Source organism: Centruroides sculpturatus, unplaced genomic scaffold, assembly GCF_000671375.1.
Source record: "Centruroides sculpturatus isolate CEXI.00-Female unplaced genomic scaffold, Cexi_2.0 scaffold130, whole genome shotgun sequence".
NCBI lineage: Eukaryota > Metazoa > Arthropoda > Arachnida > Scorpiones > Buthidae > Centruroides > Centruroides sculpturatus.
Window position 1 is genome coordinate 858,413 of NW_019384364.1, and position 25,786 is coordinate 884,198.

At 32.9% G+C, this 25,786-nt stretch overlaps 5 protein-coding genes across 15 annotated transcripts in view; 1 reads left to right on the plus strand and 4 right to left on the minus strand.

Moving 5' to 3' along the window:
• LOC111641802 (nuclear hormone receptor family member nhr-111-like) overlaps positions 1-9,297 on the minus strand; it is a 27,165-nt gene extending 17,868 nt beyond the window's left edge. For 2 of the 6 annotated variants that reach the window (XM_023388080.1, XM_023388062.1), the window contains exon 1: positions 9,240-9,273. Coding sequence is in view for 4 of the 6 variants with exons in the window: in XM_023388037.1 (XP_023243805.1) it covers positions 6,106-6,175; positions 6,249-6,414; positions 6,486-6,741; positions 7,282-7,395; positions 8,053-8,099; positions 8,171-8,431; positions 9,044-9,122 (993 nt within the window). In the remaining 2 variants the exon portion in view is untranslated. The other 4 variants (XM_023388037.1, XM_023388045.1, XM_023388052.1 and 1 more) reach the window with 4 other exon arrangements.
• Positions 87-1,279, plus strand: LOC111641845. The gene is made up of 5 exons (XM_023388090.1): positions 87-211; positions 317-578; positions 653-797; positions 866-1,056; positions 1,124-1,279. Exons 1-4 carry the CDS (start codon positions 197-199, stop codon positions 933-935), a joined length of 492 nt encoding a protein of 163 aa, XP_023243858.1. The 5' UTR covers positions 87-196; the 3' UTR covers positions 936-1,056; positions 1,124-1,279.
• Positions 9,298-11,690: 2,393 nt separating the features above from the next.
• Positions 11,691-19,174, minus strand: LOC111641856 (nuclear hormone receptor-like 1). 5 transcript variants are annotated; one of them, XM_023388116.1, is made up of 12 exons: positions 18,929-19,172; positions 18,794-18,852; positions 18,635-18,729; positions 18,464-18,568; positions 14,980-15,214; positions 13,835-13,870; positions 13,164-13,549; positions 12,717-12,830; positions 12,383-12,641; positions 12,162-12,306; positions 11,961-12,095; positions 11,691-11,887 (listed from the first exon to the last, which is right to left on the minus strand). In XM_023388116.1, exons 5-11 carry the CDS (start codon positions 14,987-14,989, stop codon positions 12,020-12,022), a joined length of 1,026 nt encoding a protein of 341 aa, XP_023243884.1. In that variant the 5' UTR covers positions 14,990-15,214; positions 18,464-18,568; positions 18,635-18,729; positions 18,794-18,852; positions 18,929-19,172; the 3' UTR covers positions 11,691-11,887; positions 11,961-12,019. The 5 variants fall into 5 exon arrangements, with proteins under 5 accessions (XP_023243884.1, XP_023243871.1, XP_023243878.1 ...); XM_023388103.1 differs by lacking the exon at positions 14,980-15,214 and having other exon boundaries at positions 18,929-19,174; XM_023388110.1 differs by lacking the exon at positions 14,980-15,214 and having other exon boundaries at positions 18,794-18,869; positions 18,929-19,174.
• A 495-nt stretch (positions 19,175-19,669) lies between these two features.
• On the minus strand, positions 19,670-21,252 carry LOC111641876. The gene is made up of 8 exons (XM_023388132.1): positions 21,142-21,252; positions 21,021-21,061; positions 20,899-20,954; positions 20,697-20,810; positions 20,291-20,552; positions 20,086-20,233; positions 19,887-20,015; positions 19,670-19,816 (listed from the first exon to the last, which is right to left on the minus strand). The coding sequence occupies exons 2-7, from the start codon at positions 21,040-21,042 to the stop codon at positions 19,940-19,942; spliced, it is 678 nt and encodes a 225-aa protein (XP_023243900.1). The 5' UTR covers positions 21,043-21,061; positions 21,142-21,252; the 3' UTR covers positions 19,670-19,816; positions 19,887-19,939.
• Positions 21,253-22,100: 848 nt separating this feature from the next.
• On the minus strand, positions 22,101-24,056 carry LOC111641888 (nuclear hormone receptor family member nhr-111-like). Of its 2 annotated transcripts, XM_023388141.1 has the most exons (8): positions 23,961-24,056; positions 23,433-23,687; positions 23,311-23,366; positions 23,109-23,222; positions 22,703-22,964; positions 22,498-22,645; positions 22,299-22,427; positions 22,101-22,229 (listed from the first exon to the last, which is right to left on the minus strand). In XM_023388141.1, the coding sequence occupies exons 1-7, from the start codon at positions 23,962-23,964 to the stop codon at positions 22,352-22,354; spliced, it is 915 nt and encodes a 304-aa protein (XP_023243909.1). In that variant the 5' UTR covers positions 23,965-24,056; the 3' UTR covers positions 22,101-22,229; positions 22,299-22,351. The 2 variants fall into 2 exon arrangements, with proteins under 2 accessions (XP_023243909.1, XP_023243915.1); XM_023388147.1 differs by lacking the exons at positions 22,101-22,229; positions 22,498-22,645.
• Between the last annotated feature and the right edge of the window lie 1,730 nt (positions 24,057-25,786).

Below are 25,786 nucleotides of genomic sequence, written 5' to 3' on the forward strand. Positions count from 1 at the left end.
GCTATATTTTTTATTATCCAAAGTAAATGCAATAAAAGTTTGCTTCATAATTCTTTGAATACAATTTTCTGCATATGTTACCATTCAAGTATTACGACAGTAGTTATGGGGAAGGTAGAATTTGATGTGTGTGAAGCTTATAATGCATGATTGCACCCATGATGTAATAGTTTCGTCATGACCACGAAGAAAAATAATGTGGAAAAAACAAGTAAGTACGTAAGAAATAAACGTTTGGTGACATAATTAGAGGTGGTAGTACTTTTCTGGATTGTTTTTTCTTCTGATTTTAACATTAATATTTACTTCTTTGTAGAAAGACATAAGGTGGAAGACACACGAAAGAGGAGCTGTCATGCAACTTGTAGAGAAATCTCTTAACGTATTTGAAATGCTTAGATTGCACAATTGTTTTATCTGTATTGGTTGGCAATCACTTTCAGATTTTATGATTATAATGAAGGACATACAGGACCTAAGAGATTACGTAAACGAAATAATAACCCATTTTCTTCCAAGAAATTTAACTACAGTGGAAGCGTATAACATTTTAAAACTCGATCTGATACTGCAAGATGTTATTACTTCGTTTTAATTAATGCTAATTTCCTTTAGATGACGTATATAATGTGTGATTTTTCTATGTTTTTAGGTGTGTTGATTAGTGATAAAGATTTGCAGGCAGCTGACCTTCATGATTTCCTACAAAACGTTATTGAAATGTTAACGGAGTTCATGACAGAGGTACAGGAAGACTTCGAAACTGACGAAAATTTTGAACAGATTGAATCATTAAGGTGAGAAATTCTTTTCTGATTTTCACAAAGCTGACTTGTTAATGCTATAAATCTCATAAATTTTTCAGGTTATTTGACTACTCTTCAGACATTCCGGAAGATAATTATCCATACAATCAAATTCAATTTCTGCCTTGAACTGTGAGGTGTTAAATCTCGTAATAACATAAAATACAATGGACAATACGAATTTCCATTGTATTTTATGAAAGATGTATTGTATAAAGATGCCTGGAATGTGTCTGGAGGTAATACGAAGGTAAGTAAGATTTTAGTATATACAGAATAAAATATATTCGAAAATTAAACTTGTATTGTTTTTACAGTGTAATGGATGGCCCGCATTCAAATCCTGGTGTAAACTGACTTTTGTTTTTAAACAGACATTTTATCACAATTTTAAATGTAAAGTTGTATTTAACATTTTTTGAACTAGTATCTTGTACTATCAAAACAAATTTTCAAATTCCATAATGATTGATCGTCACTTACCCGTTCGTCTTCTATTTTAGGTGACGGTAATACAAAGCGTGGAGAACCTAGTAAATTGTTTCGTGTTATGTTTAATATAACATTGTATTTTTGTAATTTAAGACAATAGCGCAACTTACTTGTGATTATTTCGTGCCTCAGATTGGCGTCGTGACACTTGCTGAAGCGGCAGAAGTCGCATGTGATAATATTTCTCCTTCTGATTGTAGAACAGTTTCCACGCACAGTTACGCAAGTAATTATTTCTTTTTCTAGTCTTACGTGGCTGTCAAAAAACACCGCACAAGAAATGCAGGCGTACGCTCCGTAATGATTTGATACTGCACGGTTTCCACAAACTTCACATTGATGTGTTGGAAGAGGTACAGAAGCATCTGAAAAAGAAATTACTTATAATCTCGGAAGCATAGGCCCTTTGTTCCAGACATGTGACTTCAATAGATAGAGAAAACTACCGATATTAATCAATCCAGTCTATATTATATGGACGATCTGCAAAGTACACCCATTGATATATCGCCAAAGAAAGTCCTCCCAGTTGGACTTCTATGTAAACTCGATCCTACTTAGACGTTAGACGCACGAACACCGCGAGGAAAGGGGAATCTTTCTCCTCGTGTCTGGTATTCAGAAGTTTCAACTAGTTAATGTTACGTAACATCGATAACAAATCACGTTGCTAGCCATATACTAAATTTACTACAGTAATAAAACTATATTGAGCTACGCGTAGTCTACAATGAGAATCGAATAGCTGTATGGATAATTACTATTTATCCAAGTCTTATCTGCTATTTGTTATGATAGAAAATTAAAGACCATCCAGCAAACAAATTCTCAGATATAAAACAAAAGCGAGAGCTAATATGCTACGATAATTGTGTATAAAACTTGATTTACATTCTCCGAAGTATGAAGAAATAAAGTTAAACTAAAACTTAATTATGTAAACATTGTTATGGTTAAATTATAATTAACTTATTACCATCCTGATTGCCTTCACTTTCCAAACTTCCATTCATTAAACGAGTGTTGTTTAAGTGAGAATCTCCCATCATTTTCTGGAAAACTTTAGTTTAATTATAAATAACTGAATTAAATACTTATGTTTTCTTTTATAATATAAGAAAGTAAGCATACCTATTTAATATAATTTAAAAGGTAATAAACACAATACCTGAGTGATTTCCGACTTCAGTTAAAGTACTGTCGTTTTCAACACCCGATGCTGCGGCTCGTATAAATTGAAATTAATATTTAAATTTTTTGTATAAAATGACGACATTATTGACAATTAAAATTATATAAATTTAATATTTTCAGCAGTAAAATTTTAATTATATGCAAACACGTTATAATATCTTAAGTTGATATTTGAAGACTGCTTACAGAGATGTATTAAACCAATGGCGTAGTCCCTTTGATGTGAAACGGAATATGTCATTGGTATGCTGATCAAAAAGTATTAAAACAGTATTGAAATGCAATGTCAGCGTTCCTGCATCTTCGGCGCCTTGCGGACTCACCAGTATGTCCTAACTGCGACAAAGAGGAAACAACACAACACTTCTGAGTCGACGGACCCGTCGCACCCTTCGTATGACTCTGTCCCTAAACACCGGTCTGACTCGCTCATTAACCCCGATCTACTGACCATCATCAATGACATCGACCGATCAGCGTGTGGGTGCCTTGGAACAATACATCAGACACACGGGTCGCTTGAATTAACCATTAGGAGGCGGGAAATCGGAGAACATAGCCTGCAACCTCCAGATGAACCCTATGACCAGACAAGAGACAAGAAGAGACATACAATGTGCTCATTGCATTTCGTTCTTAGTTTTTTACTTGACAATTTAAGACTTAAGAACATTTATTGGTCTGCAATTTGAAAAAAACTTATAAATTCTCACTGTCGTTCATACATGTCTTTCCTTAAGCAAATGGTAATGACAATGTTCACTACCTTCAGTGAAAAAAGTGCTATAATATTTGAAGAAAAACATTGATGTAGGGAAGAAAATCTGGCCATTACAAAAGCATAATAGATATATTCTTTTGTATATTGTACAGGTGATAACCAATAAATTATTCGTTTGCTCTTGCATACAGACCAGTCACATATTCTAGCTGTTAGTTACGTGTGTTCAAACAGCCTAGTGAAACCCCGTAAAAGAGTTATGGCCAAAGAAAAATATGTTCTCGCGCTAGATGAAGTTACACTACTGACCATAACACACAGTTGATCCTAACTACATGCTGTCATATGCTCGTAAAACAAAACAGTAATTCAAACCTAGTATATAGCGTATTATTAATTTTTTTAATTAAGATTTTGCCCACATTTCCGCAGAACAGTTTAAAACAATAGACGTATTATCATTAAACATCTACATGGTTAAATGTAATAATAATTAATGGGGTATCTACCCTGTTAATGTTGCTAGCAAACGACCAGCGAATCCAGAACATTTTACAATGGATTCCTATAGGATACACACCTTGTGTCTTAAGAAACTTTTTACTAACTGAAGTACTTGACTTTATTCGAGTGCGGAAGTTACCCGAACTCTCAAAAGGGGGATTTGCAGCTGCACCCCGAGCACCCCTAAATCGCTCGCGTAACTGCTATCACGAGCTACAACTATTGATTTTTTGTGTCTTATTTTTTCCCTATCCCCTCGACCATTAACTAAAATTTAATAGAATCGATGCCCCTTATACATAAGTTACTGTACAAAAATTTCGTATTTAATACTTAACCCATTCCGATATATTCAACTAAAACCACACAGACACATTCCAGGCAGCTTTATCAGTTCAGAGGTGTAAAAAACAGCGATTCCTAAATCCACATTGTCAAATGTGACACGGTAACACTATGATATGATAACAGCGGGAAATGTAAGCCGTGTTACGTTACAACAGCCGGAAAACTAAGATAATAATTACATAAATTTGAAATTTTGTTGGTGCATTAACAGAACCTCTGAGAAGAACCTTTAACTCTTGATATGGTATATACCAGGGGTGGCCAACAAGTCGATCGCGATCTTCCGGTCGATCTCAAAACCAATTTTGGTCGATCGCTCGCGATGTCTCGACTTAATGTGTTACACTTGTAAGTTGTAACAGAATGCAACACATGAACGTAACGCGCAAACGCAACTGTAGTGATATCGGACCTCCTCGTTCTTCCTCAGATGCGGTTTTGTCGGTCCATGTGCAATCCTTTTGCGTACTGTTGTAAAAGGGAAATAAGTAATGTAGACAAAGGGTCGTAATACCGAAAAAAAGAAAGGACAGAGAGAGTAGGTCGGAACACGGTAGAGAGAAGAAGAGTGAAGTGGTGGTCCCCGAAAGTGACAACGTTGAGTTTCAATTTTTCTTCTGTTTAAAATGTAAATACCTTTTCTTCGTGTTTTAAATTAAATTGTGATTTTTTTTTCTATCTAAACTTAGTATTTATTTCACCCCTCCCTCCTTTTTCAGACCAGGGATGGGCAACCTTTTTCTGTGTAAAGACCGCACTTCAAAACTTTTGAACTAACGCCGGCCACATACAAGATAAAAGAGGGGGAAAATGCCGGTAAATCACAATTATTTATTCATATATAATTATAAAATAGAATAGGTATATATAAATTTTTGTTGCATACTTCTTAAGCTACGAAATTATTATATTTATACATATTTTATGCGACTCGGGCCGCGGAATGCCCATCCCTGACTTGGACTATGCCTACGACAACGAGTCGAGCGCGACACATTTTTAAGATAAAAAGTTGATCTTATGTACACAAAAGTTGGCCACCCCTGGTATATACAACTTAGACTATATGGCTATTGCGCCAAAAAGCTCCAACCAACTAACCTGTGTGTAAGGATAGATGTTAGTGCGTGTGAGTGGTACGTTTTTATTCACGCTGTTTGAAGCTTAATTCCTGTGCTTTTTGTCGAAAACATTTCCAAATTTTGCAGGAAGGTTTATTTATTAGGGAATTGAAGCTATTAAACTTTGTGATTAGAAGGTCGAGGGTAGGAAAACAAATGGGGTCGTGTGTATCTGTAGTAAGGTCGGACTTAAAAATGCTAGCAAGTACAACTGTCACGCATTTACAACTTTTTATAAAACCCATCCACACCTTCAAAATTAAGCTGTTTGCCATTTAATTTTGGTAAGACCAACTATTACAGTTCAGTTGTTTTATCCATTCTGGTGAGCTAATTTAATAGGAAATTGAGAATTAAGGGGGCCTACTTTGTAGCTGATTCTAACCTGCGTTGTTTATTAGAAAAATAATACGGAAACGGAACACGTGGTCTATCAAATGGCATACCTGGACAACTTTCAATGAAAAACTGTCATTCTACGTAAGTGTAATGTACAGAAATACCGAAAAACTTCGCGTAGCCAGCTTATTGGTGAGATACGAATCAACTACCAGTGTTCATTAGCCTCATCCAGGTGGGTACAGATTTAATTGTATCGTAAGAATCGTCGTATACAAATGCTTTTCAGAGTCCAACAAGTCAAGTTTTTCAGACAATAGAAATATTTATTTGCTCCAATAAAAATAGTTAAATACAACTTTACATTTAAAATTGTGATAAAATGTCTGTTTAAAAACAAAAGTCAGTTTACACCAGGATTTCAATGCAGAGCATCCATTACACTGTAAAAACAATACAAGTTTAATTTTCGAATAAATTTTATTCTGCATATAACTTACTAAAATCTTACTTACCTACGTATTGAAATTCGTATTGTCCATTGTATTTTATGTTATTACGAGATTTAACACCTCACAGTTCAAGGCAGAAATTGAATTTGATCGTAAGGATAATCATGTTCGGGAATGTCTGGGTAGTCGTCAAATAAACTAAAAAAAATCATGAGATTTATAGCATTAACAAGTCAGCTTTGAGAGAAATCAGAAAAAAAGAATTCCTCACCTTAATGATTCAATCTGTTCAAAATTTTCGTCAGTTTCGAATTCTTCGTGCATGTCTGTCATGAACTGCTGTAATCCTTGTATAATGGATTCTAGCAATCCATCAACTGATTCTAGGAATCCATGATGGTTATTTTGCAGCAAATCTGTATCAGTAATCGACACATCTAAAACATAAATCACACATTATATACGTCCATCTAAAACAAATTAGCGTGAATTTAAAACGAAATAATACCATTTTGCAGTATCAGATCAAGTTTTAAAACGTTACACGTTTCCTCTATACTTAAATGATTTGGATAATATATTATATAGTATACGTGATCTCTTAGCTCCTGTATGTCCTTTATTATAAGTATAAAATTTGAAAGTGATTGCAAACCAATATAAAGAAAACAATTGTGCAATCTAAGCATTTGATGAACGTTAAGAGATCTCTCTACTAGTTGCATGACAGCTCCTCTTTCGTGTGTATTCAACCTTATTTCTTTCTACAAAAAAGTAAAGATTAATGTTAAAATCAGAAAAAAAATCCAGAAAAGGTACTACTACCTCTAATTTTGTCACCAAACGTTTATTTCTTACGTATTCACTTGTTTTTTCCACGTACTTTTGTGATGACCGAAAAGAAAAATAATTACATCATGGCTGCAATCGTGCATCATAAGCCTCAAACACAATCAAATTCTACCCTCCCCATAACTGCTGTCGTAATACTTGAATGGTCCCTTATGCAGAAAACTCTATTCAAAGAATTATGAAGCAAACTTTTGCTGCTTCTACTTTAGATAATACTTTATATTCTTGCTATATATTTTATTACTTCTGCTCATTAGTTTGTTGAACACTCAAATCAGTTCAGTCGCACTGATTTAAGTGTTTAACTAAAAAATACTAAATCACGAAATTAAGTGATACAGGAGAAGAAAGAAAATTAACTAAATGTGCCCATGAATTTTTTTCATTGGAAAAACCATTAACATACACCTTTGTTCATGGTAAGTAATGCTAGGAATGAAAACACTATTTACCTTTCTTTCTTCACTTAACCGGCGAAAAGATGGAAAAGAATTTAACCACTTGTAGTAGTATTGTTCCATATATTTCAAACATTTAGTAAATGTTCTGGCATAGTTATAAAAGACCTAGAATTTTAAAATTAATTTTAATTTTTCTGTAGAAAGATCTTTATGAAAAAAATATATTATAAAAAATAAAAGTGTTAATTTAAACATATACTTGTCCAAAAGTCAGTTAACCATTTTGCAAGCAGTATTTACTACAAAAAGAAAAAACCACACCAAATGTTTAAAACTGTAAAGACAACGTAACACTTAAGCAATTTGCCAAGGGGGTGCCTCACGAGAACTTTTATAAAAATACGGGTTAGCGAACTATCAGGTGTTTTAAAAAATAAGTTGAAAGAAAAAACTCGTATATCGTTCTAAACTTTACGAATTAACTACAATTTACAAAATTAACCTTACGATCCGAATAATTCTTAAAATGTTTAAACTCGACACTGTCACCTCGAGTATTAAAATTTTGGTACTTCCTTATACAGCGAGTGCTTTAAAAAGTTAACACCTGTATGAAAATATGCATTCGTCGCAGTACCTTTTGAGACTTCCACAATTGGGTCGTGACTTCTTGTACACGATAAAGGACTAATCAACGGACAACCTACCATCACAAATCCGGCACGTGTTACGTTCGTATCAGTGTTAACATTTTTTTTTGTAGTAGTATCTTGTACTATTTAAACAAATTTTCAAATTCCATAATAATTGTACTTTACTTACCTGTTCGTCTTGTATTCGATGTGACGGTAATACAAAGTATGGCGAACCTAATAAATTGTTTCGTATTATGACTTTTCCGAAATTGTTTTTTTTCTTTATTTAATTTAAGACAACTTACTTGTGATTAGTTCGTACATGAGATTGACGTCGTGACACTTGTTGAAGCGGCAGAAGTAGCACGTGTTAATATTTACCGTTCTGTTTGTCGAACAGTTTCCACCCCCAGTTGCGCAACTAATTATTTCTTTTTCTAGTCTTACGTGTCTCTCAAAAAACTCCGCACAAGAAACGCAGATGTAAGCTCCGTAATGATTTGATACTGCACGATCTCCACAAACTGCACATTCGTTTCTTCGAGGAGCTATAGTCACAACAACATCTGAAAAAGAAATTACTTATTATCTCGTAAGCATGGGCCCTTAGTTTCAGACATGTAACTTCAATTGATAGAAAAAACTATCGATATTAATTAATCAGTCCAGTCTCTGTTATATGGACGATCTGCAAAGGGCACTCCACATCGGCATATCGTCATAGAAAGTCCCAGTTGGACTTTTATGCAAAATTAATCCTACTTAGACGTTAGACGCACGAACACCGCGAGGTAAGGGGAATCTTTCCCCTCGTGTCTGGTATTCGGCAGTTTTAACTAGTTAATGTTTCATAACATCGATAACAAATCACGTTAATAGCCATATACTAAATGTACTACAGTAATGTAACTATACAGGGCTACACGTAGTCTATAATGAGAATCGAATAGGTGTATGGATAATTACTATTTATACAAGTCTTATCTGCTATTTGTTATGAGAGAAGACCATCCAGCAAACGAACTCTCAGATATAAAACAAAATAAAAGCGTACGATGTATGCAACTATAATTGTGTATAAAACTTGATTTACGTTCTCCAAAGTATGAAGAAATAAAGTTAAACAAAAATTTAATTATGTAAACATCGTTATAGTTAAATTATAATTAACTTATTACCATCGTCACTGTCTTCACTTTCAAAGTCCCACCTTTCATCCATTAAAGAAGTGTTGTTTAAGTGAGAATCTTCGGTCATTTTCTGGCAAACTGTACTTTAATTATAAATGACTGAATTAAATACTCACATTTTTTTATAATATAAGAAAGTAAACATACCTATTTAATATAATTTAAAACGTAATAAACACAATACCTGAGTGATTTCGACTTCAGTTAAAGTGCTGCCGTTTTCAACACCCGATGCTGCGGCTCGTATAAATTGAATTTAATATTTAAAGTTTTTGCATAAAATGACGACATTGTTGACAATTATAATAATATAAATTTAATTTTTTCAGCAATAAAATTTTAATTATACGTCAACACGTTATTATATTTTAAATTGATATCTGGAGACTTTGCTTACAGAGTTGTATTAAACCAATGGCGAAGTCCGTTTGATAATCTAAAAGTATTAAAGCAGTATTGCCATACTATTCGCTCATTGCATTTCGTTCTTACTTTTTTACTTGACAATTAAAAAATTTAAGAATTAAAAACATTTATTGGTCTGCAATTTAAAACAAAAAAAACCTATAAATTCTATAGACTAGGGTTTCTCATTTCCCGGTCTTTTGCTTGTCCCGGAATCCCGGGATAAAAGTGAACTGTTTCCCGGGATCCCGGGAAATCCCGGGATAGAATTAATTATTTTTAAGGTATACAAAATATCTTGAAATCAAATGATATAATTATTTTCCATTTTTTAAAGTAATTTTAAAGTTTTGTAACCTCCAAAATCATATTAATAATGCTGTGTTAGGTCTATAGGCCTATAATAAAAATTACCTTTAAATAACGTAGAAATTTTCACAAATAGAAAAAAATTAATTAAAGTTTGCTGGAAACTGCATACAACAACAACAAAAAAAATGTTTTGAATTGAGTTAAAAATTAAAAAAATGAACTTCTAATTTAGAAGGTAATTTTCGTTTTTTAAATAAAATATAATACAAAATATTGCAAACTTTTATAAGATTTTAAAAAGCAAAGATGGTCAATACTCCGATAACTCACTCTAATTCTTATTTTAGTAATGAAAAGTCTTGCCACCGAGAATGCCCTTTCCGATTCAATTGATGTGATTGGAATAGTGTTTAATGCATTTAAGAGAAGACAGATATTATGTGTTTTTTCACCTGTAGCCTGGAAGATTTCGAGTTCGTTTTCGAGATTGTAGTACTTCTTTCGCTCTCTAGTATTCTTGATTTGTCTACCTTGGCTGCTTTAATAGCGGCATCAAGCTTAGAGCTCGATAATTCGGCAATTCATTTGGCTTTAATAATCAGGTTTATGAAGAAAAACTTCATACTTGCAGACTTTGTACTCGTTTGTATCCTTGCCCAATTTGCACAATCTGGCGTCAGGCATTTATTGAAGCTACTGGGCATGGTTAAAACTCAAGACAGCGTAAGCACAATTATTCCAGATATTACAGGTTCCGACAAGTAAAGAATTTTTATAGTCCTGCCACAAATAAGCTATATATTGATTATTGACCATTTGTGACATGCTATAACGAGCAAAAATTAAAAAAAACTAATAGGTAGGTTTAAAATTAATAAATACAAATGTATTCTGACAGTGAATAAGTTAATTATGCTTTCTATTTGCAAAATTCCCCAGCCTTAACACAAAATAAGAAAAAAAGTGAATTTTTAAGAAATTTGCGTGATTTCCCGGGATATTTCCCGGGTTAAAAAAACAACCGGGATCCCGGGATCCCGGAATCCCGTTTGAGAAACCCTACTATAGACCTATACTTCTTGTAGACCTAACACTGTCTGTCTTTCCTTAATCTCGAGGAGTAAGATACACGAAATTGAAGAATACATGCGAACACCTTAAGGGCAGAAGGCCCCGATTAATTATATACAAATGCTCGATGCATACTGGAAATTACGTTATTTCGATTCAAATTTTCCCCGAAAGGTGTTAGATAACCGGCACGACTCCATTGTTAAAGGAAAGCTACGATGTATACGGTATATTGCAGGGGTTATAATCAATAATTATCTTTTTCTCTCGCATATCGACCAGTCACATGTTCCAGCTATTAGTTCCGTGTGTTTAAACAGCATAGTCAAATGGGGGAAATCATTCTCTATCGCTAGATGAAGTCTACTGACACTACTGACAATAACAACATACAAAGCAATTAAAATTTGTGTTACCAAAATTAATCTATTTAATCTTCTTTAAATATAGCATATACAGTAATTATCAAAATAATACAAAAATTTATAGAGGTGCCAATGTTTCGGTTTATTTCGTGTACAAAATGGGCACAGAGCAATGAACCATTTTAAAACGAACCTTTATATTATTAATATTAACTATAATTTATGGTAGTAATTGTTTCATTGTAATCAATGCAACTTAATTGGTCAGTAATTAATCAGTTAAGCCGGGAAAGTTAATAATTACATAATGGACCAACAGAATGTCAAATTTAAGTGGTTCTCCGAGAGGTTTTGTTTTGGAACGTTTACAAGTGTGCATATTTGTAAAATTGTACTGACGAAAGCACAAAAATTTCAACTAAAATATGCTTGATTAGGTTACACTTACACTTAAGAACAACAATGTAATATCTTATGAAAAATCGTTTATTTTAAAGATATAAAAGAACTGAACAATTACAGTTTCAGGAATTAAAAATATTTAATTTTCTAATTTTAAAAAATGTTCCGAAATTCTAGAAATATATTTTAATATTTTGTCAAAAAAATCTTGTTTTAGAAAGTAAGATCAGCGAAGATTTCAGCCATGGTTTCAATACAGCTCAGTAAATACAAACAACTGTAAAAAAAATAAAGAGAATTAAAATTCTTCAACAGTTCATTTTGCATACAAATAAAGTAATGTTACTTACAGTGCTATAATTTGCATATAAACATTACACGAGTTGCAACGTATGCAAATTAACAGACTTCATAGTTGAGGACGAAATCGAATTTGATTATAAGGATACTTTCCTTCGGGAATGTCTGAAGAATAATCAAATAAACTGGAAAATATTTATGGCGTGAGAATGTATCCTTCTTTTCAGTTAGAAAAGAGCAAAATAACTTACTTCAGAGATTCGATAGCTTCGAAATTCTCTCTGTTTTTGAAACAACTGATGGTATTTGTCAATTCTGACACTGTATTAATTAATGTCTGAAAAGAAGATTGAAGGTTGCTTGCAAAGTCTAAATCTTTCTTCAGTATCAATACGTCTGAAAATAGAAGAAAAGCAGTGTTAAAAAATCACTTTTACATAAATTATGGTACTTTTACAACTACAGAAACTACCGTCGTTCAGTGTTAACTGAAGTTTCATAATGTTAAATGCTTCTAGTGTGGTTATCTTCGTTGCTTCCGATTCTGTTAAGGCATGCAATACGTCATCTCTAAAGTCACGTGTACTTTTTATTATAGCTAATAACTTATCAGAAGTCGTTGTAGTATATAGGAAACAATTGTGTAGTCTGAGCATTAGATAAACGCAAAGAGATCGTTCGATCAGTTGCATGATTGCCCCCTTTACTGATGATCTGGATCTTACTAGTTCCTGCTCAATGATTTACAATATATAATTTACATAAATTGTTTTTAAATTACAAATAATACAGAGGTCGGTACATACCTTTTTGTCTTTACTTAAATTGTGAAAACGTGGGAAAGTGTTTAACCATTTGTAATAATATTGTTCCATGTATTGCAGACATTCGATACAGGCTTTCTTTCGATCAAACAAATACTATAATTAAAACGAAATTATATAGGAAATTTTGAATTTAATAGTATAGAAAGGCCCTAAAATCAGTTAACCACGACGTAGTGTCTGAATAAAACAAGCAATTTAGTCAGAGGAATGCTGAGAGTTGCTTAAAATGGCACATTGCTACGTTCGGAAATGCCAACGTTTACACAAAGTTTGTTGCAAAAAAACGTGTTTGTGCTCTCATAGAAAACACTTCAGTTAACTGAGTTTTGGGCAATCCTTCGTAAAATTCGAAGCATTAAAATAACACTACGTAGACATAATTCATTTCCCTAGTAGTTTTCCACATTATAAGTTTAATTGACATACCTCAGTAGCAATTTCCCGAAAACACTTGGCGGTGCTTTCCGTAGAAGAGTTTTCTAATAATTTACTTCGCCTTTCGGATAATCCAAATCCACCCGTTAACTTACGGACACACTTCGGTTTAACCCTAACAAGGTTAAAATCCATTTCGACGTCATAGCATTTGTTTAAGAGACAAAACCTACAAGTCGTAACACCCCACTTTTTATCGATCGGACATTTTCCACTTTTAGTTATACAATGAATGTTTTTCCTTCCGTCCAATATACATTTTCTAAAAAATTTGGAACACGAATCGCACGTGAATGCTCCGTAACGATTCGATACTTCGTCGTTATCTCCACAAACTTCACACGTATCTCTTATAGGAGTTAAGTGGAATTCAACACCTGAGGTTAAAACTCAAGACAGCGTAAGCACAATTATTCCAGATATTGCAGGTTCCGNGGTAAATCTACGAATGAGTACTGAAGATCAGAATCCCCTCAAGGAGGAACACTAAGCGCATTTGTAGAAGAATTCAGACTTTGTATTGATTGAATAGAAATGGAACACTTTGCAAATTGCTGCCTTTTGTGCAGAATCGTTGGCACAAAAGTGTTTTCCATTTGTTATCTTTTGTGCAAAGTTACAATGCTTTCTAAGCTTATAAATAAAAACAATTAATTTATTACCGTTTTGGTTTTCTTTTGTCTCTGTTTTTCTCTTATCTGAAATAATAAAAAAAAAGTCAAAATTTAATTTAAAATATGGAAAATATTCTTATTCTTGCCAACAAGTGTTGTTTAAGTGACTATTAGCAGCGTATTTTGGGCTAACAACTTCGTTTTTGTTAAAAATTTACAAAAATTATCTCTTTTTAATTCATTGATTGTAATATAAAAATTGAACATACCCATTTAGCTTAATTAAAAGTAATAAAGAAATAAAATTAACGATATTAACTTCGGTTAAAATACTGTTGTTCTAGTGTCTTCTGCTGTGTCATTCTTTTAAATACAATTTAATGTCTTAATTTTTGTATATTTAATTTAATTTAAAATTCAAAAGTTTTTCAAATTAAAATACTAAAAGTTAATAAGTAATTTTATATATAGTAAAATTTAAAATTACGTACTATTTTTAAAAAATTTAAATACGATTTATACGGTAAAATTTGCATTAAAACAGTGTATCCATTATATATGTGCTGTATTTACGTGGAATTATTGTTACTGCGTATCTAAATTAATATTTAAATTTATTTTAAAGTACATTAAGATTATTTTATAAATTATAATTAATTCTCTTATGGCTACATGGAAACGTGTCACTCTTCCACTAAATGGTACCCTGCGGTACCATTTGCTGCTCATTCGTTGCTTTATTCTCTTGTATTTTTTTAGTATTCCCAAATTAGATAAATCGATAAAACATGAGTTTTTACTTGGATTCAAAAGGGCAGTTTCTTCAACTACTTTCAGAAGTTGCTACACAACACAGAATTCCGTGGAAGTGGTCCTCTCATCCTAACACGATTCCGCGTGACACGATGAAGCGATTGACGTAAACTGCTGTTACTATAGTATAAGAAAACGCAGAAGCATTTAACAGAAAGCGAGTATATCTTGTTTTCGTGGACACAAACCAGTAATATTTATCCTAGTAGTGCTTATTTAGCCTGTTTGATTGAGGGGATAAAGCAATACAACATATGGTCGATCTGCCAGAAGGACTTCTATGGGAAACTGGCCCCTATTTAAGCGCTATACAGGTAAAATAAATCCGGGAAATTCCACATGGTCTACAGTTAGAGAGACGCGAACCCGCCACCAATTACCAATGTTCATTAGTTTTATCCACTCTGCTACTGGTGGGTTAAATTCCTCTTCATATAATTCAGAAGTTAATAGTACAGATAAGCCCTCGATATCCTATTACTTTATTCGAATATCTCTGTACAGATGCTCTTGAAAAACATTTGGATCTTTCACAGAATATCGATGCTTCTGATGAATGAACATCAATTACAGATGCTACTCCTCCCGAGCTGGAATTCTGTGGGTGCTTCTATTCTAGATGAAAATTATTCGCTTACGTAAATAATAATACACAAAACATAATATGTAACATCATAGACAAAATCCCCGCATAACTGTTTTATTATGAAAACATTAAAACTAAAATTATGTAAATCACAAAATTACTGCTCGCAGCAACAGATTTCACAAAATTTTTATGATACTCTATGTAAAGAGTGTGAAGATTCCTCGGTTGTAGAAACGCCAGTGTGCCCACATCGTAGACATACGTATGTATGTCAGTGGCGAATTTCCGAACAGGCGTGCCTGTGGCCTCTCAAGTGCTAAATCCGCCACTGGAATCAGTACAGCACTTTTAGCTCTTCTACAAGCACTATCAGAAGGCGAGGCGAGAGTTGAGCACAGAGCTTTCATTCCCGAAGCTGGACATAGTCTATAACTTTGGCAGGTATATTTGTCTCTCGGCTTTCTCCGAGTTTCCTAGTGAAGTACCTACGTCAAACTGGGTGCCTTTGACCAGTCAGTGTTACGTTGGGGTTTTATGCACATTCATTACTTTGTCTCGGACGGGTATCGATTCCTCTTGATTCAGCATAATTGAAGAGTAAGGCCGTGAAAAGTCAACCGTGAATTTACTTTTCCCAATTATATTTCAATTTCTTTCATCTCTATAATAAAAATATTACCATCTTGCAATTTATGGGTTGCGTGGAAACGGCTCGTTACCCCCCAAAACACCTCATTTTCTAGTACAGGGAATCTAGAATAAATGATTAGCAATCTGTTTTATCACAGGGAGCCTTCATACTTCTATAGGATTTACTGAGAAACTACACATCCGTAACCCATTCCCAAAGTTACATACATATAGTTGAATATACAAACAACTACTCTTCTTTCATAGATATATACTGTATTAAGATATACCGTAATACCCCTAACTTCAAGCGACTATTTCAAATACCCACAGGAATGGAGGTAGAACTGCACCCTAGCACCCCCTAAATCCGCCGTTATGAACATTGATGATGATGATTCATTAAACAAAGATTTTCTTCACTTTTATTTCATTTTAAACTAGAAAATCAGTTAAAGTTAGAATTATTTCTTGTTAACGTATATATTTACAATATAAAATTTCAATAAATCTTCTTAATATGACATGCCAAAGTATTACAATTACAGATTTATATAATAATTCCTTTCTTTTTGGGGTGTTACGTAGTGTTATCTCGATACAATGCTATTTTAAGTTTCCTTCGTGATTTGATGTCGTGTCCAAATCTTCGTCTGATATTTCTAAATTCTCTGAAGAATATAAATATTCATTATCTTTTGTGACTTGTTTATCATCCTTCAAATTTTCTTCTAAAGCAATTTTTTCTTTGTCATCTTCTAAATTCTCTTCCTCGCGGTGTTTATTTGATGAAACCTCCAGTCTTCTTGTCTGTTTCTTGTGTTTATAACTTTTATAGTAATAATATACATATAGTAAACAGTATATCTGTAAAGAAGAATTATTCTTTATAAAAATGAAGTTTAATGTTGAAACATAACATTAATTACACTTACATTCATACAAGTTAATATAAAAGTCAGCATCATCAGAATAATCAGCATCTAAATGTAAAAGATAATTAAACTTAGTATCATCATTAACGATCCCTTTTCCCTTCAGTAGATCCGGTCATAACGTGATCTGGAGTGAAGAGAAAAACTTTAATTTCGATGGAACAGATGGAACAGATGGGACTCGTTATTGGCATTATTTGAGAGGTGAGGAAGAAATATTTTCAAAACGGCATCAAGGAGGAGGGTCAGTGATGGTATGGAGTGGGTTTAGTTGGTTTGGTAAGACAAATATTGCATTCCTCGGTGGCCGAATGAATGCAAATCATTATCAAGACATGCTAGAAAGTTATCTTTTGCCTTGGGCTGATATAATTTCTGGAAATCGTTGGTTTTTACAACAAGTTCCACACAGCTAAATCAACTTATGGGTGATTTTTAAGTAATGGAATCCCAGTTGTTGATTGGCCAGTTCATTGCCCACATGAGAATTTAATGCAAAATCTCTAAAGTATCTTAGTTAGAGCTGTATATGCTAATGGGTACCAATATAACAGTGTAGATGAGTTAAGACATACAGTTAATATCCATTGGAAAAAAATAACTACAATAGTCCTTCAAAAACATACTTAATCAATGTCAGACTGTATCTACAAAGCTATGATGAAAAGGGGGAAGTGTATTGGTTATTAGTTGATTATTATTAAAGATTTATAACAATACTTTCTACTGTTGTATTGATTTTGTTTTTTAATGATTTTGTTTGATTAACACAGGTGTGAGCATTTCATTTTTGCTATCTCTAGTGTTTTACCAAAGATTTTTTCATCACCCAACATAAATTCATACAATACTCATTAAGTTTATATGTTTTAATGTAACTAATACTCTTATCACAAAGCACTCGCATGCAATCTTTTGTCACCCTATACTTGTTTTGTTAGCTATATTCGTGTCTAACTTTCCTCCAATATTATTTTCCTTCTTCCATAACTAACCTACACTTTTCCTCCTTATTTCTAAAGTCAAAATTTATTCCTTGTTAATTCTTCAGTCTCAAACATTTTATATCTCTTTTATTAATTGTTTCTCTTCTTAACTATATCACCTGCGAATATTAAATACCATGATTCTTCCTTGGCTGTACAAACTGTTTATCCAACTAAAATAATAGTAAAACTGATAAACTTAAAACTGAACCTTGATAGATATCCACAGGAAGCTTTAGATAGAATTATCTCCACACTCTTATACATATATTGTACTTTTCCTGCGTACTACTGGATATATTACTCTCCTATTCCTTTTCATCTTTCGGCAAACTTAAAGTGGAGTCTAATGCCATTTCTTCCTCTATAAGTATCTATGTATGCATTAGAAATGAGAGGATAAACATAATTTTTTTGTTGCGTTTAAATATTAATAACCTCGTTAAATTAGCCAAAAACATTTCTTCTCGCTCCTTATATCTAAATTAACCTGAAGTGCCTAGGTACTTGCAACACTTATTTGTACTTTCCTCCATGGTACCTTTACATGAAAAATCCTACCAATCATTAACTGTTTGCTAATACTATACTTCTGTAAATTCCCTAATACTACGACTTCTGTAATATCCTTACTGCGTGCCCTCCTTTGTTTTTTAATTTATTGTCCTTTTCATCAGTTATTAAGGCCTGATTAGCTATTAGAAATCCTTATCAGTTCACTTACAGATGTTTTGACAATGGCGACTAGAAGACAGATTTCCGAAGCAGGAACTCCAATAGTTACAATTGGAATCCACATTAACCATGGCAGCATCAATCTAGGCTTCTTCTGAAAGTACAAAGATTTAATCAAAAGATTTATAATTTCGATACACTGACGTATAATAAAATCAACCTTTCTAATTGCGATAAGCAGCACGAAGCTCACTAGCAGCAGTCCAGACCACGCGATCCAACTAATGATTTTATATAAATTATAACACGAAGAGTCTATAGAAGAAATAATTTATTATTTTAACGCTGTTACAATGCTCTTTAGACAACAATTACTTACCAATTTTATTCTGGTTAATGTAATCTCCTGCAAACGTTTTATAATTGCCAGTAGCTAATCTGATTACAGAATACATCTGAATTTTGTACAGAATTAAGTCGTGTACAACACAAACGTGTTATAAAACACACTTACCAAAGTATACGATCCAACGAAGTAAGAAATTTCCTTACTTTCTTTATAAGTAAGATTTTTAACCATTACTAACAATATTCTTACAATAAGTACTTTTTAACAATGGACGTCAATCGAATTCGAGATTATCGAATAAATAAAAGTAAAACTCGTTTAAAACGAAATAGAATTCTTCAGTACGGAGCGATCTTCTAATGTTAAAACCTTCAAGGAATGAGGTTTTGGTCAACAACGAAAGCGCTTGGGACAATGGGCAAATATCGTTTATTAGTCTCTTATATTTGCAGAATAGGTTACAAGTTATGAATTTTGTGTATTGATAATAAAATTTAAGGCCCAAACAAAAGGGCAACAGATGAAAGGGTGGTTGACGTGACTCGAGTGTCTCAATATACCGAAACAAAGTCTCGCAGGTACGCGAAACCAAACGACCTGGCCGCATGAAATTCGATATTTTTGCATCTAAGTAGGAACCAGTTTCGCGTGCTAAGTGCTCGCGAGAGGTGCCCTTTGGCAACACGTTCGAGTGTCACCTTCACGCCAATCGAAGATCGCAAAAGGATCGTACAGATGTTATTCTTGTACGCGGTGCAAATTTCTTTAAATTAATTTTAAAGTGTGACAGTACAAAATTTTAAAATATTTAATGTAGGTCGATAGATCCGTATTAAAAGATACCGAAATGTTGAAAAAAAATTGAAAATCTTTCGTAGGAGTAGTTCGAGAAAATTAACCAAAACTAATATTTAATATATCTGAAGAAAACTTTATTTCCGATTTAAAAAACAAGACTTAAAGTCATTCTTTTTAAAACAATTGACTAAATATACATAAAATCGTATTAAAATCCGTTAAAAATCTTAGTTTTTCAATACAGCAGTCTTTCACCTGTAACAAAAAAAAAACCTTCAATTTTTCAATTATTTTCGTACAGTTAAAATATGAACATCTTTCTTACGTAATCTTAAAATAAGTACAGAGTACACTAATCGTTGAAATCAATGGTTTCAATCAATCATAAGACAGAAGGCGAATTTCATTGTGTGGATATTTATCTTCGGGAATGTCTGAAGAATAGTCAAATAAGCTGGAAGGAAAAAAAGTGACATGAGAAAGTCCTCTTTTCTCAAGATACAAAGGAAAAAAACGTTACTCACTTTAATTTTTCGATCGCTACAAAGTTCTCTTTACCTTTGAAGCGTACGTAATTCGACTCCATATACTGTATTAACATATCAACGATCTTTTGCAATTGCTCGTGGAAACCGTTTCCGAGTCTCAAATTTTTGTCATCTACACGTACATCTAAAGATAATAGTATTTAAGTAAATTATATATATAAATCTCGATTGCATAACGTACCTTGTGGTAGTGCTAATTGCAGCTTCAAGGCCGAAAATGCTTCCATGTGTGTCATACCAGAGGCTTCCAATCTTTTCGCTATTTTGAAATAATTACTTCGAGAATCGCTTATCAGTCTTATTAAATTTAAAAAGATCATATCCACGTCCGTCATACAGCAAATAAAAGAATTGTGTAATCGAAGCATCTCGTAAACGTTTAGCGATCTCTCTATTAATTGCAAGATTGTACCCTTCGCGTAAGACCTCAATCTTAGGCTTTTCTATGGAAAAAAATGGTTAAAAAGTTAATAATACAATAATTAAAATGGTAATTACGGTAGTTTCATTAAGCGTACGAAAATTTTCTTACAAATTTTAGTCTTCGATGAAGAATTAAGGGAAGAAGAGAAAAATGTTGCACATACCTTTCGTTCCTCGCTTAAATTACGGAAACTTGGAAGAGAATTTAGCCATTTGTAAAAGTATTGCTCCATGTACATCAGACAATCCAGGAATGAATCTTGTTGATCACAAAACAGCTAGTGAAAAAGTTAAATTACAATGGTAAAGTCTTCAATTTGGTATATTTACATCTAAAATTTTAATGTTGAAAAATATCGGACTTACCAAATAATATTTTTCTTCGGTACATGTTTCACGTTTATAATCACTAGGCAATTGGCCTAAAACGAACTTCACATTAGCACTTTTTCAAATCAGTGTAACTTACAAATCAATGTTTTACTTACTGAAGACTTTTGCGTAATCCATTTTGACGTCGTAGCACTTGCTTAAACGACAAAATTTACACGGGACACCATACCTTTTATTTAGAGAACATTTACCGCTTCCGAAAAAACAAGGGATTACCTCTCTTCAGAGGAGGATATTTGCTTTAAAGAAGTCTGTACAAGAAATGCACGTGAATGCTCCGTAAAAATTTGATACTTCTGGATCTCCGCAAACTTCACAGTATTTAGGAGTTTCGATTAACACAGCAGCAGCTGCAACAGAAAGAAAGAAAGTCGAATTAATAACAGAATACTTAAACTTTCAAGCTAGTGTATTAAGGATTAAAATTAGTCTTTATTAAATAATAAATTACTAAGTTTTAAAAAGATACGGTTCAGTTTAATACCTAACAATATTCTTACAATAAGTACTTTTTAACAATGGACGTCAATCGAATTCGAGATTATCGAATAAATAAAAGTAAAACTCGTTTAAAACGAAATAGAATTCTTCAGTACGGAGCGATCTTCTAATGTTAAAACCTTCAAGGAATGAGGTTTTGGTCAACAACGAAAGCGCTTGGGACAATGGGCAAATATCGTTTATTAGTCTCTTATATTTGCAGAATAGGTTACAAGTTATGAATTTTGTGTATTGATAATAAAATTTAAGGCCCAAACAAAAGGGCAACAGATGAAAGGGTGGTTGACGTGACTCGAGTGTCTCAATATACCGAAACAAAGTCTCGCAGGTACGCGAAACCAAACGACCTGGCCGCATGAAATTCGATATTTTTGCATCTAAGTAGGAACCAGTTTCGCGTGCTAAGTGCTCGCGAGAGGTGCCCTTTGGCAACACGTTCGAGTGTCACCTTCACGCCAATCGAAGATCGCAAAAGGATCGTACAGATGTTATTCTTGTACGCGGTGCAAATTTCTTTAAATTAATTTTAAAGTGTGACAGTACAAAATTTTAAAATATTTAATGTAGGTCGATAGATCCGTATTAAAAGATACCGAAATGTTGAAAAAAAATTGAAAATCTTTCGTAGGAGTAGTTCGAGAAAATTAACCAAAACTAATATTTAATATATCTGAAGAAAACTTTATTTCCGATTTAAAAAACAAGACTTAAAGTCATTCTTTTTAAAACAATTGACTAAATATACATAAAATCGTATTAAAACCCGTTAAAAATCTTAGTTTTTCAATACAGCAGTCTTTCACCTGTAACAAAAAAAAACCTTCAATTTTTCAATTATTTTCGTACAGTTAAAATATGAACATCTTTCTTACGTAATCTTAAAATAAGTACGGAGTACACTAATCGTTGAAATCAATGGTTTCAATCAATCATAAGACAGAAGGCGAATTTCATTGTGTGGATATTTATCTTCGGGAATGTCCGAAGAATAGTCAAATAAGCTGGAAGGAAAAAAAGTGACATGAGAAAGTCCTCTTTTCTCAAGATACAAAGGAAAAAAACGTTACTCACTTTAATTTTTCGATCGCTACAAAGTTCTCTTTACCTTTGAAGCGTACGTAATTCGACTCCATATACTGTATTAACATATCAACGATCTTTTGCAATTGCTCGTGGAAACCGTTTCCGAGTCTCAAATTTTTGTCATCTACACGTACATCTAAAGATAATAGTATTTAAGTAAATTATATATATAAATCTCGATTGCATAACGTACCTTGTGGTAGTGCTAATTGCAGCTTCAAGGCCGAAAATGCTTCCATGTGTGTCATACCAGAGGCTTCCAATCTTTTCGCTATTTTGAAATAATTACTTCGAGAATCGCTTATCAGTCTTATTAAATTTAAAAAGATCATATCCACGTCCGTCATACAGCAAATAAAAGAATTGTGTAATCGAAGCATCTCGTAAACGTTTAGCGATCTCTCTATTAATTGCAAGATTGTACCCTTCGCGTAAGACCTCAATCTTAGGCTTTTCTATGGAAAAAAATGGTTAAAAAGTTAATAATACAATAATTAAAATGGTAATTACGGTAGTTTCATTAAGCGTACGAAAATTTTCTTACAAATTTTAGTCTTCGATGAAGAATTAAGGGAAGAAGAGAAAAATGTTGCACATACCTTTCGTTCCTCGCTTAAATTACGGAAACTTGGAAGAGAATTTAGCCATTTGTAAAAGTATTGCTCCATGTACATCAGACAATCCAGGAATGAATCTTGTTGATCACAAAACAGCTAGTGAAAAAGTTAAATTACAATGGTAAAGTCTTCAATTTGGTATATTTACATCTAAAATTTTAATGTTGAAAAATATCGGACTTACCAAATAATATTTTTCTTCGGTACATGTTTCACGTTTATAATCACTAGGCAATTGGCCTAAAACGAACTTCACATTAGCACTTTTTCAAATCAGTGTAACTTACAAATCAATGTTTTACTTACTGAAGACTTTTGCGTAATCCATTTTGACGTCGTAGCACTTGCTTAAACGACAAAATTTACACGGGACACCATACCTTTTATTTAGAGAACATTTACCGCTTCCGAAAGAACAAGGGATTACCTCTCTTCGGAGGAGTATATTCTCTTTAAAGAAGTCTGTACAAGAAATGCACGTGAATGCTCCGTAAAAATTTGATACTTCTGGATCTCCGCAAATTTCACAGTATTTAGGAGTTTCGGTTAACGCAGCAGCAGCTGCAACAGAAAGAAAGTTGAATTAATAACACAATACTTAAACCTTCAAGCCAGTATATTAAGAATTAAAATTAGTCTTTATTAAAAAATAAATTACTAAGTTTTAAAAAGATACGGTTCAGTTTAATACTGAATAAAAGTATTGTTTAAGTGTATATCATCCGCCATTTTTGGTCTAACAGTAGGTTAATTTTCCGTAAAAACTAATTTAATTAAATTTACAAAACTGAAAAAATAAGTATTTTAAAATATTAATTAATAAAATAATCATACCCATTTCAGCACAAACTCGAAATAATAATAAAATCAATTAAACGAACTGTCTCACTTGATCGATCGACGAAGTTCCTGCTGTTAATTAAGTTTTAAATATTATTCGAAAAAACTTTTTAATATATTTAATTTATTTAAAATTTCAAATATTTATAATTTAAAATAATAAAATTTTAATTTTAACAGTATTAAAAATTTTTAATTGAATATTAATATTAGTTTTACATATATTGATTATACCCATAGTCACATTTAAATTCATTTCGTGTGAATAATTTGTATTCGAATATTTAAATTATTTATTTATTGTTATGTATTTTAATTTAATGTTAAAAATATTTTACAAATAGAATTAACGTGGTTTTAAATTATATTAAATTCTTGTGTGGCCACGTGTAACCGTGTCGGTCTTCCACTAAATGGCGTGCATTTCATTGTGTTTCATCGATTTTTTCTTCTGTGTTTATTATTCTCGTTTTCAAAAAACAAGGATGACGGATGAAAAATCTTAAGTTAAAGATATTTAAAAGCTATTTAATTATAATTAAATGACTTAGGTCTACTACAATATTACTGTTATTTCCAAAAATAATGGAAAATCGTTTCGTTTCGGTACTATTTTATTTGAAAAGATGAATATTTATAGGCTTAGCTTCCTACAGTATATGCTCGAATTTCACCCTACATAATAGGGAAAAATTCGAGCACGTACTTTAGGACAAAACAACAGAACACTGGTGGTTTCTCGCGGGTTCCCGCGTAACTAATAGGCTATTCGGGTGGAATTTTAGGGTTTATACGTGTGTCTAACGTGTAAATATGGATCAGTTTTCCAAAGGAAGTACTCCGTTGGTAGACCAACAGATCTGCTAAAAAGTATGCCACTCAGGAAGAGTTTCCATGGGATATCGACTCTTAACAGTGGCAGATCTACATAAGAAATAACAAGGCTTAAGCCCAGGACTTTCCAAATCACAGGGCAAAGTAAATAGACGTAGAACATACGATACAAAGTTACAAATTTCTGGAAAAGATGTTAAAAAATTCCAGCAACGAGTAGTTTAACTTTCCTGACAACATTTAAAACTGCTTTGCTGGTGCCTTCCATTCATCCATTATGATATTTAATTTAAAAGCATTTTATATTTTTAACTATAGTAAAATGGCAAAAAGCTTAATTTTGAGGGTAAAAACGGGTTTTATACGAAATTGTCATGCTAGTAACGAGTAAAATCGTCATTAAGTCCGACTCTAATGGAGACACTTAAGACCTCCTTTATTCCTTTATATCTCCACCCTCTCGATTTTTAACCACCAAACTTTAATAGCATCAATCCCGTTTTTCCTTCATCCTCCCATTTATAGGTTATAATAAATAAAGTATTATTTAAATTAATAATTAGAATTAATAAGACAAAAAAATCATTAGGAGATGTTATAGTATGGTCTAATTGTAGTATCGAAGAAGCAGGGATGATAGTGGAGGTAATGGATGGCCGCCATCGGTTAGACGAAACCTGGCCGTCTTTCTCCATCCATTTACATCTCCACCAAGACTGTCTTTATCAGAAGGCTGTAAACGTGAATTAGTTAAGTCCACGACCACGTTTTTAACTACAACAACATTTATTTAACAACATTAACAATCCTCGAGTACACTTGAAAGAGAGCTACACGTGCTCATGGCAGCGATCACCCGACAAGAAAAAGCAACAATACCCAGAATTCTCTCTGGGAAAAACCCAGTTCCCGTTTTTCTATCCGGGATTCCCGGGAAACTCGTAGAGGAGTGGCGCCATCTCACCAGTCCGTGATTTGTCGCCGCA

Bases quoted from the DNA above. Each gene is read 5' to 3' on its own strand.
- LOC111641876 (XM_023388132.1), bottom strand. From the start codon at position 21,042: ATGGATTACGCAAAAGTCTTCA. The intron at 20,811-20,898 runs GTAAGTCCGATA...CTTTTTCACTAG, and splicing joins CCGAAGAAAAATATTATTTG to CTGTTTTGTGATCAACAAGA. The intron at 20,016-20,085 runs GTGAGTAACGTT...TTTTCCTTCCAG, and splicing joins GTAGCGATCGAAAAATTAAA to CTTATTTGACTATTCTTCAG.
- LOC111641888 (XM_023388141.1), bottom strand. The intron at 22,646-22,702 runs GTACGTTATGCA...TATTATCTTTAG, and splicing joins GCAATTAGCACTACCACAAG to ATGTACGTGTAGATGACAAA. The intron at 22,428-22,497 runs GTGAGTAACGTT...TTTTCCTTCCAG, and splicing joins GTAGCGATCGAAAAATTAAA to CTTATTTGACTATTCTTCGG.
- LOC111641845 (XM_023388090.1), top strand. The intron at 579-652 runs TTATTACTTCGT...CTATGTTTTTAG, and splicing joins CGATCTGATACTGCAAGATG to GTGTGTTGATTAGTGATAAA. The intron at 798-865 runs GTGAGAAATTCT...TAAATTTTTCAG, and splicing joins GAACAGATTGAATCATTAAG to GTTATTTGACTACTCTTCAG.
- LOC111641856 (XM_023388103.1), bottom strand. From the start codon at position 18,545: ATGGTTAATGTGGATTCCAATTGTAACTATTGGAGTTCCTGCTTCGGA. The intron at 13,871-18,463 runs GTAAGTGAACTG...TTATTATTTCAG, and splicing joins TCGCCATTGTCAAAACATCT to ATAAGAGAAAAACAGAGACA. The intron at 12,307-12,382 runs GTAGTTTCTGTA...TTCTATTTTCAG, and splicing joins TCAGTTAACACTGAACGACG to ACGTATTGATACTGAAGAAA.